This window comes from Artibeus jamaicensis, unplaced genomic scaffold (genome assembly GCF_021234435.1).
Source record: "Artibeus jamaicensis isolate MK-2021 breed Jamaican fruit bat unplaced genomic scaffold, CSHL_Jam_final scaffold_916, whole genome shotgun sequence".
In the NCBI taxonomy this organism is placed as follows: Eukaryota; Metazoa; Chordata; class Mammalia; order Chiroptera; family Phyllostomidae; genus Artibeus; species Artibeus jamaicensis.
The window spans coordinates 67,138,915-67,159,131 of NW_026522059.1; the positions used below are offsets into that span (position 1 = coordinate 67,138,915).

The 20,217-nt window shown below is 37.9% G+C and overlaps 1 protein-coding gene across 17 annotated transcripts in view; it reads left to right on the forward strand.

The window, feature by feature from the left end:
- The window catches only part of WWP1 (WW domain containing E3 ubiquitin protein ligase 1), a 141,336-nt gene that overhangs the window by 33,739 nt on the left and 87,380 nt on the right, over nt 1–20,217 (forward strand). For 16 of the 17 annotated variants that reach the window (XR_008390808.1, XM_037141390.2, XM_037141391.2 and 13 more), the window contains 2 exons: nt 9,298–9,388; nt 19,505–19,643. Coding sequence is in view for 16 of the 17 variants with exons in the window: in XM_037141390.2 (XP_036997285.2) it covers nt 9,319–9,388; nt 19,505–19,643 (209 nt within the window). In the remaining variant the exon portion in view is untranslated. Of the gene's footprint in view, nt 1–7,106; nt 7,271–9,297; nt 9,389–19,504; nt 19,644–20,217 lie in introns of all 17 variants that reach the window. The other variant, XM_053661159.1, reaches the window with a different exon arrangement.

A 20,217-nucleotide genomic window follows, 5' to 3' on the forward strand; every position in this document is an offset into this window, starting at 1 on the left:
CTTCCTCTTCCCCTTCTGGTACCCCTATAATTCAGATGTTGGAGCATTTAAAGATATCCTGGAGGTTCCTAAGCCTCTCCTCATTTTTTTGAATTCTTGTTTCTTCATCTTTTTCTGTTTGGTCACTTTTTTCCTCCTTTTGGTCCACTCCTTTGATTTGAGTCCCAGTTTCCTTTCCATTACTATTGGTTTCCTGTGCATTTCCATTCATTTCAATTAGTTTAGCCTTCATATGTTGCTCTAATTTGTGACTAAAATCAACCAGTTCTGTGAGCATACTGATCACCAGTGTTTTGAACTGTGTGTCTGAAAGTTTGGCTATTTCTTTATCACTTAGAGTTATGGGCTCTGGGGCTGTGAGTTGTTCTTGAGCCATTTTTGATCTGTTCATGCCTGTTAGGTATCAGGAGTGAAGCCTTAGTTGTTCACCAGGGTGGGGCCACCCAGGTCACTGGTTTGTGATGCTGTATGTGGGGGCAGGGTCAGAGAGGGACAATGGTGGTTCCCTCTGGTATTTCCTGCCACTGGGGCTTGCATGGTCTGTCTCACTGCTCGATCCTTCACTGGTTTATCTGCGTGCAAATGTGCGCATAACCGTGTGACCACAGTCTGCCCTCAGTGGGTCCAATGCCTTGCATCCTCAGTGGGCCCAACACCTTACGCCCTCAGTGGGTCCACCTGCTTCTCCACACCTGGGATCCACCCATGGCTGCTGGCGCACCTGGGTTGTGCAACTGGGTCGCACACCTGGGTCGAGCACCCAGGTTGGCCTGGTGGATCTTTCCTGCCTGACCCTCCTCTGCTGGGGGCTCTGCCCCTCTTACCGGTTTGGCTGAAGGGTTTGTTGTTTTCAGACTTTCATGTAGTTCAATTTTCTGTGGTTTGGCTGTGTTTTTGTTCCTAAAAATTTGTTGTTTTAAAACTTGGTTTTGTGAGAAGGTGCAGTGCTTCCACCTTTGCCTCCATCTTGGCGGAAGTCCCTTTGTGTTTTCTTTGATTTCCTTTTTCAGTGTTCTGTAGTTTTCTGTATACAGGTCTTTTACCTCCTTGGTTAGGTTTAATCCCAGATATTTTATTTTTCTCTTTGCTATATTGAATGGGTGTTTTTTTTTCTTGATTTCTGTTTCTGCTGTTTCCATTGTTGGTGTACAAAATTGCCTTTGATTTCTGGATATTCACATTGTATCCTGCTGTTTCGCCAAATTCATTTATTAGGTGGAGCAGTTTTGGGGTAGAGTCTATAGGATTTTCCATGTACACTATCATGTCATCTGCAAACAGTGACAGTTTTGCTTCCTCCTTTCCTATTTGGATACCTTTTATTTCCTTTTCTTGTCTGATCACTGTGGCTAAAATTTCCAATACTATACTGAACAGAAGTGGTGAAAGTAGACAACCTTGTCTTGTTCCTGATCTTAGTGGAAAAGCTTTATTTTTTGCCCATTGAGTAATATGTTGGCTGTAAGTCTCTCATATATGGTCTTTATTATATTGAGGAATGCTCTCTCTATTCCCACTTTGCTGAGTGTTTTTATCATAAATGGGTGCTGTACTGTATCCAAAGGTTTTGCGTATCTATTGATATGATCATGTGATTTTTGTCTTTGCTTTTGTTCGTGTGATGTATTACATTTACTGATTTGCGAATATTGAACCTTTCTTGCATCCCTGGGATTGAACCCACTTGGTCATGGTGTATGATGTTTTTAATGTGTTGTTGGATGCGATTTGCCAATATTTTGTTAAGGATTTTAACGTCTATGTTCATCAGCGATATTGGCCTAAAGTTTTCTTTCTTTGTTGTGTCTGTATCTGGTTTTGGAATTAGGATGATGCTGGCTCCATAAAAAGAGTTTGGGAGTCTTCCATCTTTTTGGATTTTTTGGAATAGTCTGTGAAGAATAGGGGTTAGCTTTTCCTTAAGTGCTTTGTAGAATTCTCCTGTGAAACCATCTAGTCCAGGGCTTTTGTGTGATGGGAGTTTTTTGATTACTGCTTCAATTTCATCTTCTGTTATTGGTCTGTTCAGGCTTTCTGCTTCTTCTTCACTGAGTTTTGGGAGATTATATTTTTCTAGAAAATTGTTCATTTCCCCTAGGTTTTCACATTTCTTGGCATAGGTTTCTTCATAGTAATTTCTTATAATTCCTTTTATTTCTATGGTGTCATTTGTAATCTCTTCTCTTTTATTTCTGATTATGTTTGAGTCCTCTCTCTCCTCTTCTTGATGAGCATACTTAAAGGCTTGTAGATTTTGTTTATCTTTTCAAAAAATCCAGCTCCTGGATTCATTGATCCTTATTCATTGATCCTATATCACTTAATTCTGCTCTGATCTTGCTTATTTCCTTCCTCCTACTTGCTCTGGGCTGTCTTTGTAGTTGTTCCTCATGTTCTTGTAGGTGTAGGGTTAGGCTGTTTGTTTGAAATGTTTCTATCTTTTTTAGGGAGACCCGTATTGCTATGAACTTCCCTCTCAGGGCTGCCTTCACTGTGTTCCATAAGTTTGGGGTTTTCATAAGTTCATTTTTATTTGTTTCTAGAAACTTTTTGATTTTTTCCCTAATTTCATTCATGACCCTTTAATTGTTTAATAGCATGCCATTCAATCTCCGTGAATTTGGGGTGATTTGGGGTTTTTCTTTGGGTTTGGTTTCCAGTTTCAGTCCCTTGTGGCCAGAGAAAATGCTTAATATGATTTCAATTTTCTTGAATTTGTTGAGGCTCGTTTTGTGTCCTATTATGTGGTCTGTCTTTGAGAATATTCCATGTGCATTTGAAAAGAATGTGTATTTAGCTTCTTTGGGATGAAGGGCTCTCTATATATATATCAGTTAACTCCATTTCATCTTGGGTGTTGTTCAATTCCACAATATCTTCATTGATATTTTGTTTGGACTATCCGTCCATTTTTGACAGTGGGGTGTTAAAATCCCCTACTATAATTGTGTTGCTGCAAATATGTTTCTTGAAGTCCTCTAAGATTTTCTTTATATATTTGGGTGCTCTTATGTTTAGTGCATATATATTTACAATGTTAATGTCTTCTTGGTGGATTCTTCCCTTGAGTATTATGAAGTGACTTTCTGGGACTCTCTTTATGGCCCTTTTCTTGAAGTCTATTTTGTCTGGTATGAGTATTGCTACCCCAGCTTTTTTTTCTTGTTTGTTTGCCTGGAGTATTTGTTTCTAGCCCTTCATTTTTAGTTGTGTAGGTCTTTTTTTTTAGTCAGGTCTCTTGTAGGCAGCATATGTGTGGGTCATGCTTTCTTATCTATTCCGCCATTCTATGTCTTTTGATTGGAGCATTTAATCTATTTACATTTAATGTTATAATTGATAGGTGCTTATTCATTGCCATTTTTGTACCTGTGTTCCTCTCTGTCTCTCTCTTTTCCTTCCTTTCTTTAAAGCAGTCCTTTTAGCATTTCTTGCAGAGCTGGTTTGGTGGTGGTGTATTCTTTTAGACTTCTTTTGTCTTGGAAACTCTTTATTTGACCTTCTATCATGATGGAGAGCCTTGCCGGGTAAAGTAGCCTTGGTTGTAGGCCTCTGGTTCTCATTACTTGGAATATTTCTTGCCATTTTCTTCTTGCTTGGAGTGTTTCCATTGAGAAGTCACCACCTGACTTTATTCGGGCTCCCTTGTATGTTACTTCTCCCCCCCGTCCATCCTGCTGCCTTTTAGAGTCTCTCTTTGTCTTGGAATTTTGCCATTTTACTGATGACGTGTCTTGAAGTGGGCCTGTTTAGGTTCCTCTTGATTGGGACTCTCTGTGATTCCTGGATTTGTTTGACTTTTTCTCTTATGAAATTAGGGAAGTTTTCCATCATTCCTTTTTCAAATAGTTTTCCTATCCCTTTTTGTTGTTCTTGTTCTTCTGGTATCCCTATCATTCAGATATTATTACGTTTCATATTGTCTTGCATTCCTCTTAATCCCTCTTCATTCTTTCTAATCCTCCTTTCCTTTTCTTGTTTTTTCTGAGAGTTTTTTCTACTTTGTCCCGCACCTTGCTAATCCAACCTTCAGCATCATCAATTCTGCTTTTGATTCCTTCCACTGTGTTCTTCAGTTCCGAAATTGTATTTTTCATTTCGTCTTGGTCTTTGCTGATAGTTTCTATTTCCTTTTTCATGTTGATACAGTTTGTGGTAAGTTCATTGTAGCTCCCCTGTAGTTTTTGGTAGCTCACTGTGAGCTCTTTGAACTTCCTGATAACCAGGGCTTTGAATTCAGTATCTGATAGTTGATTTGCTTCTATTTCATCTAACATTGTTTCTAAGGTTTCCTCCTTTTCTTTCATTTGGGAATTGTTTCTTTGTCTTCCCATTGTTTATCTTCCTGTTAGCCTCAGCTTCTTAAAGTGATCTGTTCTGACTCCCTGGGTTTATGGTTTGAACTTCTGTGGTAGTATACCTGTGAAATTCAGTGGTGCAGTCTCCTTCGGATATCCTGGTGTTCTCCTTCGGATATCCTGGTGTTCTCCACTTCCGCCTACTCCTTTTTTTTTTTTTTTAATCTTATCAGTGGGAAGGGAGGTAAAAAAATGGTTTATGACAGCAGAAGAGTATTTTTTGGTATGTGCAGTCACAGCCGGTAGGGAAGACATAGAAGATCTTTAGGCTATATATAGTGTTAACCATAATCTTCAACCTAACTTGCCACTTTTAAGAAAGGATGGAGAAAAGATAAGTCTCTTGTTGGGGAGGGAAGTCTTGTGAGTCAAATATAGAAAGCTGCGAGTTTTCGGGAGGTCAGATCCTGAGGCAAGGTGAGAATAACGGATAGTAAATAGGTTTAGTAAGTGAGCAAGTAGAGTTAATCACTACAGTAATAGAGTTCAGGAAACTGTGAAGTGGGCTAAGATCTGTGAGATGTTTTGTGAAGTATTTATAGTTATTATAGAACAGGTATTATTTACAATAATATTAGAGCAAGAATCATATGACAGACTCTGTGGTTAGGATAACATGAATAGTGGGTATAGAGCTTTGGGTAGTGTGCTAAACAAAAACAAGTGGCGTGAAGTGTAAAAATTGGCAATACACTGTGGAGGAGAGAACAGGGGAAAACTGTCAAATGATACAATATAACCACACAAGGCAAAGAAGCCTATACTGAAAGAGGAGGAATATGAAGATACTATTCAAATATAAAAGAAATGACAGTAATGAAAAAATAATAATACAAATAAACAGCAACTTGTGGCTTCTCTGCTATAACATAGTGAAATTTGTCTCTTTGTCTCTAGTGTTGGGATGTCCTGTCTTTGGGTCCAACGCTGGTCTTTTCCCAGTTCCAAATTGTTTGTGTCCCTTGTGGGTAAAAGAAAAACAAAACAAAAAAAACAATAAAAAACGTAGGAAAAGGGAGGGAAAAGCGATAAGTTTAGAAAGGAAGGAAGAAGGAATAAAACAGGTAAAAAGGAAAGGAGAGGGAAAAAGTATTGAAAGATAAAACAATAAGAAAATTTAAAAGATACAAGATGACTTAAAAACAAAACAAAACAAAACATTTCTTGGTGGTTTCAAACTGGCCAAACTGGTTTTATTTTCTGCAGTGCTGAGGGGTGATTCCTGTGGGGTTTTTGAGAGCACTCTCGGAAGAGCTAACCTGGCACCTCTCCCCAGTGCCCCAAAACTGGGGTCTAGGTTCTATTCAGACACTTACTCCTGGGGTCCTCACTGTGTCCTAGGGTGTGGCCACGAGTGCCAGCCAGGCTGTCCAGGTCCCACAGGATCTGGCACGGTCCTTCCGGTTCTGTGGGGGAACTCAAGGGCCACCGTCCATCCTCTGGATTGCTGCCAGGCTGGGTGGGGAGCAGGACAAGTGGCTGTCACAGAAGAATCCTTCAGTTTACTTTCCAAAAAATTTCTCAAGAAAGCCTGCCTCTTAGCACATTCTAATCTCCCAGCCAGACAGGTGACTATCAGAGTCAGAGCCCAACAATGCGCCTCTCAATTCTCCCAGGCTGGCGACCACAGACTCTGTGGTTGAATACAGCCCTTTGTCCTTATTACCCTCTCTGTAAACTCAAGCAGAAAGGTCTCTGCCCAGTGTTGCCCAGCCTTGCTTAGACTGGGAGGGAGGGAGCTGATGACCCAGCTCTCTCCCAAGGACCCTGTGGCAGGCCCAAGGCTCCCAAAGAGTCTGCCGTAGATCTGCCGGGTGCTTGGGCTCTCGAGGAGTCACTGGCAGATGCACTGGGTGCTGGGTGCTGGTTGCCGGCTGAGGCCACTCTGCACTGGCCAAGGCCGCTGCTGCTCTTGTCTTTGCTCAGGTCCCTGAGACCCAATTGACCTGCAGCTGTCTCCTTACCATCTGTTTTTTTCACGTTCATTACAATTTCTGGTCTCTTATTTTCATATATGCTGGGGAACTGTTGGCTGTTTGCACTGTTCTTCCATAGGTAGGCCAGGATTCTCTCCCATGTGTATGGGAAAATGGAATCCGCTCCTTCCTACTCCATGGCCATCTTCCCTCTCCTCTGGGATGCTTTTCTGAGCATGCATCTATGTTTCTGCTATGTGGTAGAGTTCCTGCTGACCTGAGCCCTCACCCTGCAGCAGGCCTAGTGCTCTGTCTCCTGATCCCAGTGCTACTACCAGCATGCACATCCAGGACAACACTTAAATCAATTTGTTTTTGCTTATTGCTCCCTATTTCCTCTGCTCTATCAACTCATTTTTTTAGATTTTTTTTCTTTTGGCTACCATTATATGGCTAAAAGTATTCTTAATAATTTCTTGAGAACATAACTGTTTGAAAAGTACATTGATTTTCATTTATCCAGGATCTGTAGGAAGACCTTTCAAAATATCTGCAAGATCTGACACAAGTAATACCCCTTTTTTATTTCAAAACCTCTTATTATAAAATCATTAGCATGTCATTTCATAACATAACAATGTCATACTCAAGCACACTATATGACATTTTAGGTGAAATGTTCAAATTGAAACGATTATTTATTATTTCCATATTACTCTACCACCCACACTCAAGCAAGCGTTACTTTTGCCAGACCGTGCATATATCAGATTACTACAGATTAAAACCCCTCAATGTCCATTGCTTTTCTTCATGTTCATTGATTTTCCAGAGCTACCATTTCCCTTGGTTTGCTTATGTGAAGAAGGCAACTGGTATACCTGCATATAGATGGCATCCTGGAGCCCATTTGCTAATCTGCAGGATGAGTGGGCCTGAATGAAGTTCCAGAACCTGTGACTAGACTACATATTAATTAACTCAGTTACTCAAATAGTGAGTAGCTGTCTCTGTTGTCTTTTCACACACACAAACACATGCTCATGTACACACATAGATATATAATATGGGCAATCATGAATAAGTGAAAAAGGTATAATGTACCTTTTAGAGTATTGGCTCCCTAAATTTGGAGAAGGCTCTAAATAGAAAACACTAAAAGCAGGGAATAATAAGACAGATATTAATATTAATATTTCTTGATCTTGACTAGAATGTTCCACTTTACCAGTAGGTTAAGGGTAGATGGAAGTTTAGCCTTAAAGTATTTGTCATGCAGAAGAAAGATGAAGTAAGTAGCTTTGTTTTGTATTTTATTCTAAAAGTGAAAGTTGGGGTGGAGGAATGAAATAGAACTTGAAAAAATATCTTGAAAATAAAAAGAAACATGCTAAATTTACTGGGGACATGCAATTGATGTAGCATTTAGACCCTAACTAGACCCTATATTTAAAAGTAGTGATGAAGGCCTGGTTGGTGTAGCTCAGTGAATTGAGTGCTGGCCTGCAAACCAGAGGGTCACCAGTTCAATTCCCAGTCAGCGCACATTGCTGGGTTATAGGCCAGGTCCCCAGTAGGGGACCACAATGTGAGAGGCAACCATACACTGATGTTTCTCTCCTTCTCTTTCTCCTTTCCCCTTTCTCTAAAAAATAAATAAAATCTTAAAAAAAGAAAGAAATGGCATCAAGAAACTTGATCCGATTTCTTCATTTAAAAATAAAATTAATAGCCCTGGCTGGCATAGCTCAGTGGATTGAGCGCGGGCCTGTGAACCAGAGTATTGCGGTTCGATTCCCAGTCAGGGCACATGCCTGGGTTGCAGGCCAGTTCCTACTAGGGAACACATAAGAGGCAACCATACATTGATATTTCTCTCCCACTCTTTCTCCTTCCCTTCCCCTCTCTCGAAAAATAAATAAATAAAACATTAAAAAATAAATAAATAAATAAAAATAAAATTAATAATAAAGGGCTTTTGTGAGGACAGTTGATGAAGTAGAACATATATTAAGTAATAGTAATATACTAATTACGTTCCTGAATTTGATCATTGTAGTGTCATTATTTAAGATAATATTTTTATTTTTAGGAAATACACACTAAATATTAAAGGGTAAAGGGGCAAGCTACTCGGGTAGCTCAGATAATACATTCAAAGAGAGACCCCCCCAAAAAACTGGAATTTATTTATAAAAAATTGTGAATTTATTCTTACATGTTTGAACTTCAGTCACCTTCAAAGTACCCTCCATTTGATGCAGTACACCTGTTGAGACATTTTGTCCACTGCTCAAAACAGTTTTCGAACTTGTCAGTTTTGATGCCTTTTAGTGCTTCTGTTGTTTTTTTGTTTCACCTTTTCCACATCAGCAAAATGTTTCCCTTTGAGGACTTTTCATTGTGGAAACTAAAAATGTGTTTCTGGGGGTAAGAGTTGGTGAATAGGGAGGGTGGGATATGGGGTCATGCCAGTTTTGGTCCAAAACTGTCAAACATTTAGCACGATGCGGGTAGGTACATTTATAAATCACCCATCATGAAACAGGCAAATAAATGTGTTGAAAGAGTCTTAAAAAAAAATTCACTGAAGCCAAATGTAACCTCTCACAACACCACCAGCTGGTACACTGATACAGATGGGTTCCTAGAATATTCACTTAGCAGGGGAAGCCTATACTACAAGTGGCCTGCCCTCCAGAAAATAATTCTTAGGGTTTTTGGGGTCCCTCCTCCTATATACATAAACATTATAATATGTGATACATAGATAAATCGACACATCACCAGGTATACTTTGTTCACATTGACTCAGATATGGTTTATTGGCCATATTTGTCTGTAATGCTTAGTAATACTTATAGTACTGAGTCTTAATTTCAAATGGTGGATAGCTCAATATATCGGCATGTGATGGGTTGAAAATATTGTATCAAATGTGGTTTCTTAATTTAACTAGTTTTAATCATATTGAAAATTACAATCTCTTGTTTAACACATGAATAAATTGAAATTTTTTATAGGTTTAAGCTGAATTGTGGGACATGGCCACTGCTTCACCAAGGTCTGATACTGGTAATAACCATAGTGGAAGGTTACAGTTGCAGGTAACTGGTAAGTTATTTTCATAACTTAAAATAGTGGTTCTCAGATGAAGCTCTCTTTTAGATTCATACTGTAGAGTATTTGTTGCAGCATGCCTCAATGATAGATACCCTCTAAAGATATTTTATTTATTCAGTAAAAATAAAGTATATATAGAACCTGTGCTGGGTGTGGAGAAGATATATCTGTCCTCTTTGATAGAAGAATTTGGATACTGGAATTAGCGTCATTAAGTTGGTCGTTAAATGATTGTTAGGATGGAGAAGGAAGCTGAAGGCCTTCTTTCCTTCTTCCCTTCTTTCATCCATTTAGCTATACATTATATCATTGGGCTAATATTATCCATTCAGTTGTTGGTGAAATATTGTTAGGTGGAATTACATATATGAAAAGAGAGGCCCTAGTTCTCCAGGAATATATAGTGGTGGGATAGGTTTGTTTTGTGTGGACAGTTACCGTGCAGAGTGATCATTAACTGGATGCAGTGAGAACCTAGAAGAAGGTGTCTTAGGTCTGCTTGGGTATTGCAGGTGGCCTATGAATATACAGAATGTGTAAGAGAAAGATTCACAGAGGGTAACACTTGAATTCCTGCAGGAATAACAGGAACTCATATCTAATTAGAGTGGCAGCAGAGAGCGTTAGAGGAAGAGGGAACAGCATTTACAAGAGCATGAAAGAGTCTTGCTTTTAACTGGGGACTTCAGATCATTCGTTCTTGTTAGTTGGAATACATGGTTCAAGGAGGAGTGGTCATTATGCTAGCAATTTTACTTCTAGAAATTTTTTTGCAGATATTGATATTGTTTGTATAAACAGTAGTTTATAATTTATAAAGTATCACTTTCATAATTACAATATATAACTTATATAGTTAAGTATTGTTTATATTTGTCTATGAACAATATGAGTATCTGTATGGTAATTTCCTTCGAGTAATATATGTTATACATGTATATATAGAGTTTTTAATATTATATAAATATATTTATAAATTATATATAAATGTGTATATACACACACACAGATTGTAATAGCAAAATACTGGTAGTGGAATTCTAGGTAGACAATGAAATTAATGAAATGATAATGTATAGCAGTAGGAGCCAAGTTCTAAGATAATATTGTTGAGTGAAAGGGCAGGGTGTGGAATAGTGTGTATAATCTCTGTACCTAGACTATTAAAAATAAGATTTGCCTCAGGAGGGTGGGAGTCAGGTACTGTGAGAAGCAGATGCTGTGTAATGCCCATGGCACTCATTATCATGAGGTTAGTAATTTCTAGTTTTCAGTGAAGAGCTAGAATATGCTTTTGTCTTACAAAGCAAAACACAAATCCTTGCTCTGTGCTGATATCAAGAGGGCAGAAAACACCCAATCAAAACAGTGAAAAAAGGAATTAAAAAAAAATGAGGAGAGTTCAAGGAACCTCTGGGACAACACCAAGTGTAACAACATTTTCATCATAGGGGTATGAGAACAAAAAGAGAGAGCAAGGGATTGAGAACCTACTTGAAGAAATAATGCCTGAAAACTTCCCTAACCTGGTAAAGGAAATAAACATACATGTCCAGGGAGTATAGAGAGTCTCAAATGAGATGAACCTAAAGATGCCCACAACAAAACACAGCATAGTTAAAATGGCAAAGGTTAAAGCCATAGAATCTTAAAAGCAGCAAGAGAAACAGTTCCCATAGACTGGCAGCTGATTTCTCAACAGAAACTTTGCAGGCCAGAAGGAAATGGCACAGAACTGTCAAAGTGATAAAAAGCAAGGGCTTATAACCAAGATTTCTCTACCTGGGAAAGCTATCATTTAGACTCATAAGAGAAATAGATAGCTTCTGAGATAAGAAAAGCTGAAGAAGATCACCACCTCCAAACCAGTATTGTTAGAGGAGGAGGAGAGGGAAGAAGAATAGGAATATCAGTAATAAAATGGTAATAATGACATACCAATCAATAATTGCTTTAAATGTAAATAGGTTAAATGCTGCAGTCAGAAGACATAGGGTGGCTGAATGGATAAGAAAACAAGACCCACACATATACTGCCTACAAAGAGACCCACTTCAGATCAAAAGATAGCTTAAAGGATAGACTGAAAGAGATGGAAAAGGGTATTTCATTTGGAAATTGAAAAAAAACTGGGTGGTAATATATATGTCAAACAAAATAGACTTTAAAACAAAGTTATAACATGAGACAAAGAAGGACCCATCAAGTGCACTTCAGGGTACTTACCAGAAGAAATCCAAAAACTAATTCAAAAAGATATATGTACTTCTGTGTTCATTGAAACATTTACAATAGCCAAGATATGGAAATAATCGAAGTGTCCAATGGTTGTACATATATACAATGGAATAAGACTCAGCTATAAAAGGGAATGAAATCTTGCCATCTGCAATAACATGAATAGTTCTAGAGAGTATCATACTAAGTACAAGGGGTCAGAGAAAGACAAAAGTCGTGTGATTTCACTGATATGTGGAATCTTTAAAACAAATGAACAAGCAAAATAGAAACAAACTCATACATACAGAGAACATTTTGATTGTTGACAGAAGGCAGGATCATTAGAGACTGGGTGAAAAAGGGGAAGGGATTAAGATGTGCAAATTGCTAGTTATAAAAACATTCCTGGCAATATAGAATATAGTATATAGGGAATATAGTCAATAATATTGTAATAAGTCTGTATGGTTTGGATGGGTGATCACTTTGTAAGTTATATAAATATGTAATCACTATGTCATACACCTGAAACTAATATAATATTGTATGTCAACTGTAATTGAAACTAAATTATTTTTAAAAAGGTTAAATCCAGAATTACAACTATATTGTGGAGAAATCACTCAGAACAAACAACTGAATAACGAGAGAGAAGTTTTATAACCTTGGACAGATAGAATAGTCAGCTTCAGCACTAACTGGTAAGGAGTGTGGTGGACACTCGAGAGGACTGGCTGGATGCTCACAGGTGGTGGTGCCATAGGGATAATAAAGTGGCTGGTAGGATCCCCCTGAGAAGAATGGGGTCTAAACTGTAAGCTAGGATCCCCAGCCTAGAGCACCAGAACCCAAAAAGTACATGGATGTCAATGAACAATGAAAAGCAGTGGGGTTGCTCTCTGCCAGAGATGGAGGGCTAGAGACACAAAAAGCCGTTTAAAGGACCAACGCACAAATTTTCATTTGCCGCCACTTACCCAGGGCTTTGGAAAAGGTGGGGCAGAGTGGAATAGAGATGCCTGAGGAAAGACTGAGCATAGGAGCTTTGGGGAGAGAGCTGAGAGACACTGGGATCCCAGTGCTGAGTCATCCCCCATACAGTAGCAGGCATTGTGCTTCAGTAGACTACTCCCTTCCAGGCAGCAGCACCCTGAGGGAAAATGATAGTCCCAATCCCAGGAGGGATTCTGCCACTCCATGTGGGACTTATGCCTGACTGCTGAGTGCAGATGACTAGTTGAACAACTGAAGGAGACAGCCAAAGACAGTAGATCCCTGACAGTCTCAGCAGCTTGCCTAAGATCTAATGGGGTCAACATCTGACATCACTAGAGGCAGACCCAGAAAGAAAAAGCAGTGGTAAATACTAGAGGCTACCAAGATGAAGCCCGTTATGGTCTTCTCCATGATTAGCAATATTTTCTTTCCTGAATAGTTTTTTAACATTCATTTCTTGTCCAGCAAGATTGTGCATATTAAGTCAATAGAATTTATACTATAGTTTATTTCCCTCCTTTCTTATAATAGTCTTATCTCTTTACACTCATTAATACTGGTTAATTTGCAGTTGATACTGAGATTGTAGGGGGAGGGGATATTTTTACAGATATTAGTTTGTTCCCCAAGCTTAGTGGTTTTGTTCTGGCAGCACCTGCGCAACAACCTACAACATGTGGTGGGTGGAATGACCCTCAGTCAACCAGCTGGAGGGAAGGACCCACCAAAGAATGACCCAACAACAATCAACAGTTGCTGTTGGCCCAACAACTTACATTGAGAGGGCCAACATAAGGGGCATCCCAAGACCATCAAGTTCAGGAGACCAAAGAGACTGCACTTCTGAATCTCACAGGTCTCCTACAATAGAATTTCACACTACAAACTCAAGGAGTCAAAAGAGATCAATTTAAGAAGCAGAAGCAAACAAGAGTCTCACAAACAATGGAAGACAAACGTGAAATGAAAGGAAATGAGGAATCCTCAGAATAAATACTGAACAAAGTAGAGGTAAAGCAGCTATCAGATATTAACTTCAAACAAAGGTTATAAAGAAGCTGAATGAGCTCACTGAGAACTACCAAAAATTGCAGGGAAACAGTGAGGAATTTACTGCACACTATAACCGCATGAAAAAGGAAATAGAAATAATCAACAAGAGCAAAGAAGACATGAAGAATATAATTTCTGAACTGAAAAACACAGTAGAAGGAATCAAACAGGATAATGAAGCAGAGGATTGAATCAGCAAGCCAGAGGACAAGGAAGAAAACAATCTTCCAGAAAAAGCAAGATAAGGAAAAAGACACAAAAAGATCAAAGAGGGGTTAAGGGAACTGCAAGACAATATGAAATGTAATAATATCTATATAGTAGGGATACCAGAAGGAGAAGAAGAGGAGCAAGGGATAACCTGTTTGACAAAGTAATGATGGAAAACTTCCCTAATTTGATGAGAGAAAAAGTCACACAAATCTAGGAAACAGAATCCCAATCAAGAGCACTTCAAGGAACATCAGAATTAAAATGGTAAAATTCCAAGGCAGAATCTTAAAGGCAGCAAATGGAGAAACTGGAAGTAACATACAAGGGAGCCACAGTAAGACTAGCAATTGACTTCTCAACAGAAACATTATAAGCCAGAAAAGAATGGCAAGATATGCTACAAGTAATGAAAAACAAAGGCCTCCAACCAAGAGAATGCTATCCAGCAAAGCTCTCAATTAAAAAAGGAGTTTCCCAGACAAAAGGAGGCTGAAAGAATACACCTCCAACAAACCAGCACTGCAAGATATGCTAAAGGGACTGCTTTAAGAAAAGGGAGAAAAAATGTGAGAGAGGAATACAGGTACAAAGGCAGTAAAATGGCAATGAATAAATACCTGTCAATAATAACCTTAAATGAAAATGGATTAAATGCTCCAATCAAAAGATATCGAGTAGCTGAATGGATAAGAAAACGACTTATACATAGGCTGACCACAAAGGACTCATTTCAGAACAAAAGACTTATACAGACTGAAAGTGAAGGGCTGGAAAAAAATATTCCAAGTAGATGGACAGGAAACAAAAGCCACGGTAGCAATACTTACATCAGACAAAATAGACTTTAAAACAAGGGCCATAAAAAGAGACCCAAAAGGACACTTCATAATACCCAAGGGAAGAATCTGTCAAGACATAAACATTGTAAATATATATGCACTTAACATAGGAGCACCCAAATATATAAGGAAATTCTTGAAGAACTTCAAGAAAGATGTAGACACTTACACTCGGGGATTTTAACACCCCACTGTTAACAATGAATACATCTTCTGAACAATATATCAACGAGGATATTGCATCATTGAATAATGCCCTAGATCAAATGAACTCAGCTGCTGTATATCGAACCTTTCGTCACAAAGAAGCAAAATACACATTGTTTTCAAAAGCACATGAAACACTTTAAAAAATAGACCACATGATAGGACAAAAAACAGGCCTCAACAGATTCAAGAATATTGATATTGTAATAGGCATTTTCTCAGACCACAAAGGCCTGAAACGAGAAACCAACCTCAAAGAAAAAATTCAAAAACACTCAAATATATGGAGACTGAATAACTTGTTATTTAACTTTGAGTGATAAACAATGAGATGAAGGAAGAAATTAAAAACGTCCTGGAAACAAATGAAAGGGAACACACAACAGTCCAAAATCTATGATACACATCAAAGGCAATGCTGCGAGGCAAGTTCATAGCTACACAGGCCCACCTACAAAAAATAGAAACATTTCAAATAAACAACTTAACCCTACATCTACAAGAACTGAAGCAACAACAACAAAGCCATCCCAGAGCAAGTAAAAGGAATGAAATAACCAAGATCAGAGCATAATCAAATTACATAGAGACTAAAAGAACGATTCTGAGGATCAGTGAATCCAGGAGCTGGTTCTTGGAAAAGATAAACAAAATTGACAAGCATTTAAGCAGACTCATCAGGGAAAAAAGACAGGACCCAAAGCATCAAAATCAGAAATGAAATAGGAGAGATTACAGCTGCTAGCCCAGAAATACAAAGAATTGTGAGAAATTACTATGAAGAATATGTGACAAGAAAGTTGAAAACCTAGGTGAAATGGACAATTTTCTAGAAAAGTATAATCTTCCAAAACTGAATAAAGAAGAAGCAGAAAGCCTGAATACACTGATAATAGCTGACAAACCCAAAGCAGTAATCAAAAAACTCCTGGAACACAAAAGCCCTGGATCAGATGGTTTCATCTGAGAATTTTAAAAACATTTAAGGAAGAATTAAGTCCTATCCTTCACAGTCTATTCCAAAAAATCCAAGAAAAGGGAAGACTCTCAAACTTTTTTTTTTTTTATGAAGCCAGCATTATCCTAATCCCAAAACCAGATAGACACAACAAAGAAGGAAACCTACAGGTAATACCACTGTTAAACAGAGACACTAAATCCTCAGCAAAATACTGACAAACCACATTCAGCAATACATTAAAAAGATCATATACCATGATGAAGTGCGATTCAGCCCAGGGATGCAAGAATGGTATAATACTCCCAAATCAATAACCGTAATGCACCACATAAACAAAAGGAAAGACAGAAATCACATCAATAGATGCAGAAAAAACTTTTGATAAGGTGCAGTGCCTTTTTAAAATAAAAACACTCAGCAAAGTGGGAATAGAGGGAGCATACCTCAAAATAATAAACGCCATATATGAGAGACATACAGCCAACATCATGCTCCACAGGCAAAAACTAAAAGCTTTCCCACAGAGATCAGGAACAAGACAAATATGTTCGCTTTCACCACTTCTATTCAACATAGTATTGGAATTCCTAGTCATAGTGATCAAACAAGAAAAAGGAAAAAAAGCTATCCAAATTGCAAAGGAGGAAGGAAAACTGTCATTATTTGCAGATTACATGATATTGTACACAGAAAATGCTATAGATTTTACAAAAAACTACTCAACCTAATAAGTGAATTTGGAAAAACAGTAGGATGCAAAGTGAATATTGAGCAATCAAAGGCTTTTTTGTACACCAACAATGAAATATCAGAAACAAAAGTTAGGAAAAAAATCCCATTTGATATAACAACAAGAAACACCTAAGGAATACCTAGGAATAAAACCTAACAAAGGAGGTAAAAGTCCTGTACTTAGAAAACTACACAACCCTGAAGAAAGAAATTAAGGAAAACACAAACAAGTGAAAGCATGTACCATGTTCATGGATTGGAAGAATTAACATCATCAAAACATCCACACTACCCAAAGCAATTTATAGATTCAACATGATCCCTTTTAAAATACCAATGACATGTTTCACAGATATAAAACGAACATTTTAAAAATTTTGGGAATCAACCCCAAATAGCTGCAGCATTTGAGAGGAAGAATAAAGTAGGAGTGAACACAATACCTGATATCAAACTTTATTACAAGGCCATTGTAATGAACACAGCCTGGTACTGACAGGAGAATAGACACTTAGATTAATGGAACGGATTAGAGAGCTCAGAAATAAACCAATGTCCCTATGGTCAATTAGCATTTGACCAAAGAGGTAAAAGCATAAAATGTAGTAAAAATTGCATCTTCACATCTTCGACAAATGGTGTTTGGTGATCTGGACAGCTACATGCAAAAAAATGAAAGTTGACCACCAACTTACACCATACACAAAAGTATATTCAAAGTGGATAAAAGACTTAAATATAAGTTTTGATACCATAAATGTCCTAGAGGAAAATATAGGTAGGAAGGTCTCAGATATTCCATGCAGCGATAGTTTCACCAATATGTCCCCTAGAGCAAAGAGTATAAAGAAATGAATAAACAAGTGGGATTTCATTTAAATTAAAAGCTCCTCATGGCTAAAGAAGACATCAGCAGAATGAAAAGGGAACCAACTATATGGGAAAACATATTTGCCAATGATACCTCGGACAAGGGTTTGATCTCCAAAATATATGATGAACTCACACACCTCCACTCCAAGAAGGCAAACAGTCCAACTTAAAAATGGCCAAAGCACTTGAACAGACACTTCTAGGAGGACATACGGAGGGTCCAGAGACATATGGAAGGATGTTCGGCATCACTAATCATGAGGGAGATGCAAATTAAAACCACAGTGAGATACTACTTCACACCAGTTAGAATGACTGTCATAACCAAATCAACAAAAACAAGTGCTGGTGAGACTGTGGAAAAAAGGGAACCCTAGTACACTGTTGTTGGTGGGAATGCAGATTGGGGCAGCCACTATGGAAAACGGTATGGAATTTCTTCAGAAAACTGAAAATGGTACTGCCTTTTGACCCAGCAATTTTACTGCCAGGGCTATACTCTTAAGAATCCAGAAACACCAATTCAAAAGAACCCGTGCACCCCAATGTTCATAGCAGCACAATTTACAATAGCCAAGTGCTGGAAGCAGCTTAAGAGCGCATTAGTAAATTAGTGGATCAAAAACTGTGGTACATTTACATGATGGAATATTATACAGTAGAAAGGTAGAAGGAGCTCCTGCCCTTTATGAGAGCATGGATAGGTCTGGAAAGCATTGTGCTAAGTGAAGTAAGCCAGGTGGTGAAATATAAGTACCATGTGATCTCACTATAAGTGGAACCTACTCAGCAAAACAAATAAGCAAGCAAAGTATAACCAGAGACATTGCAATTAAGAACAAATTGACAGTAACAAGAGGGGTAGGTGGGAGGGGATTATAAGAGGGAAAGGGAGAAGGGTTTTCAGGAACATGTATAAGGGAAACATGGACAAAGCCAAGGAAGGGTAGGATTGATGGTGAGAGGTGGTGATGGCTGGGTTGGGGGGAGTAGTCATGGGGAAATAGAGACAGATGTACTTGAATAATAAAAAAAAGAAAACAAAATAAGAAAAAAGGTTACTACAGTTAATCCTTAATGAATTTGAGGGTTGTTAGCACTGATCATCTGCATAGTTGAAAAATCTAAGGATAGCTTTTGACTCCCCCAAAACTTAACTACTCATAGCCAACTATAGACCAGAACCTTACTCATTACAGTATTTTAACACGTATTTTGTATGTCATTTGTATTATGTACTATATTCCTACAATAGTAAGCTAGAGAGAAAAAAGTTAAGAAAATCACAAGGGAGAGAAAATATATTTACAGTACTTTATGTGTTTATTGAAAAAAAAATATGGATAAGTAGACATGCCCAAATTTAAACTTGTATTGTTGAAGGGTCAACTGTAGTTCCCCAAAACTGAGACAGGGAGACTTGGGAGGTATTGGAAGGAAAGAGGGAGGTGACTGTTAGTGGGGTGTCCTTTGCGGGCAGTGACTATTTTTAAAAATCAACTGTGGTGTGGTTGCACAGGCACCATTGAGTTGTACAGTTCAAACGAGTGAACTGTTTGGTATGTGAATTATATTCCAGTAACACATTGTGAGTTTTTTAATTTTCATTAAAAAATGGGTTCTTTTTTTAAAGATTTATTAAATTTATCATTGGAGAGAGGGGAAGCGAGAAGAAAGAGAGAAGGGAAACATCAGTGTGTGGTTGCCTCTTGTGTGTGTTCCCTAATGGGGACCTGGACAGCAACCAGGCATGTACCCTGCCTGGGAATTAAACTGGCATCTTTTGTTTCATAGGCTGGCACTCAATCCACAGAGCCACACAAGCCAGGGAATCAAAAATGTTTTTGAATTTTATTTCAAATGGTTCTCGGGCATTATATTTTGTAATAGTGTTTTATTTTCATTTTTTGAAAAGAGTTTGAGTTGCAAAAACTGCACAGTTCAGTTTTTATTGATTTATTATACTGCTTTCTGGCTTCGTATATTCACTCATGATTATCATGTTTCTGTTAGTTTCTAGTGCCAAACTAAAAAGAAAAAAGAACTGGTTTGGAACAGCAATATATACAGAAGTAGTTGTAGATGGAGAAATTAAGAAAACAGCAAAATCCAATAGTTCTTCTAATCCAAAATGGGATGAACAGCTAACTGTGTAAGTACTTCATAAAAAGAATGAAAAATCTTCAGAAGGAAGTATGCTTCTTGTAATTTTTTAAAATTATTATTTTATAGGAAAACTTCATGGTAATGACTGCCATTTACCATTACAAATAGACCATTTAAATTAGGGGGGTCAAACTCATTTTCACCAGGGGCTGCATCAGCCTCACAGTTGCCTTCAAAGGGCTGAAATAATTTTAGGACTGTAACTACTCCTTAACTGTTAACGAGTTTAAATTACATTTGGCCCCTTGAAGGCAACCATGAGGCTGATGTGGCCCCCAGATGAGTTTGACATTTCTGATTTAAAAGTATAAAAAAATTGTCAATTAATTTCATTTCCTTGACAGAGGAGGCATAATAATCCTTGCTTTTGCTTTATAAAGTAAATTATTTCCAGGTAGCCATATTTTCTCTTCCTGTCTTATAAAAATAAATAGGACAGAAAATCAATTATTCTTAATTTTGGTATTTCTGAAATGTAGTGTTATAAATTTGTGTATTGTAATCAATGCCTTCAATTGTCTTAAAGCTTTTGAAATTTTTTCAAATGGAAATAAGTATTA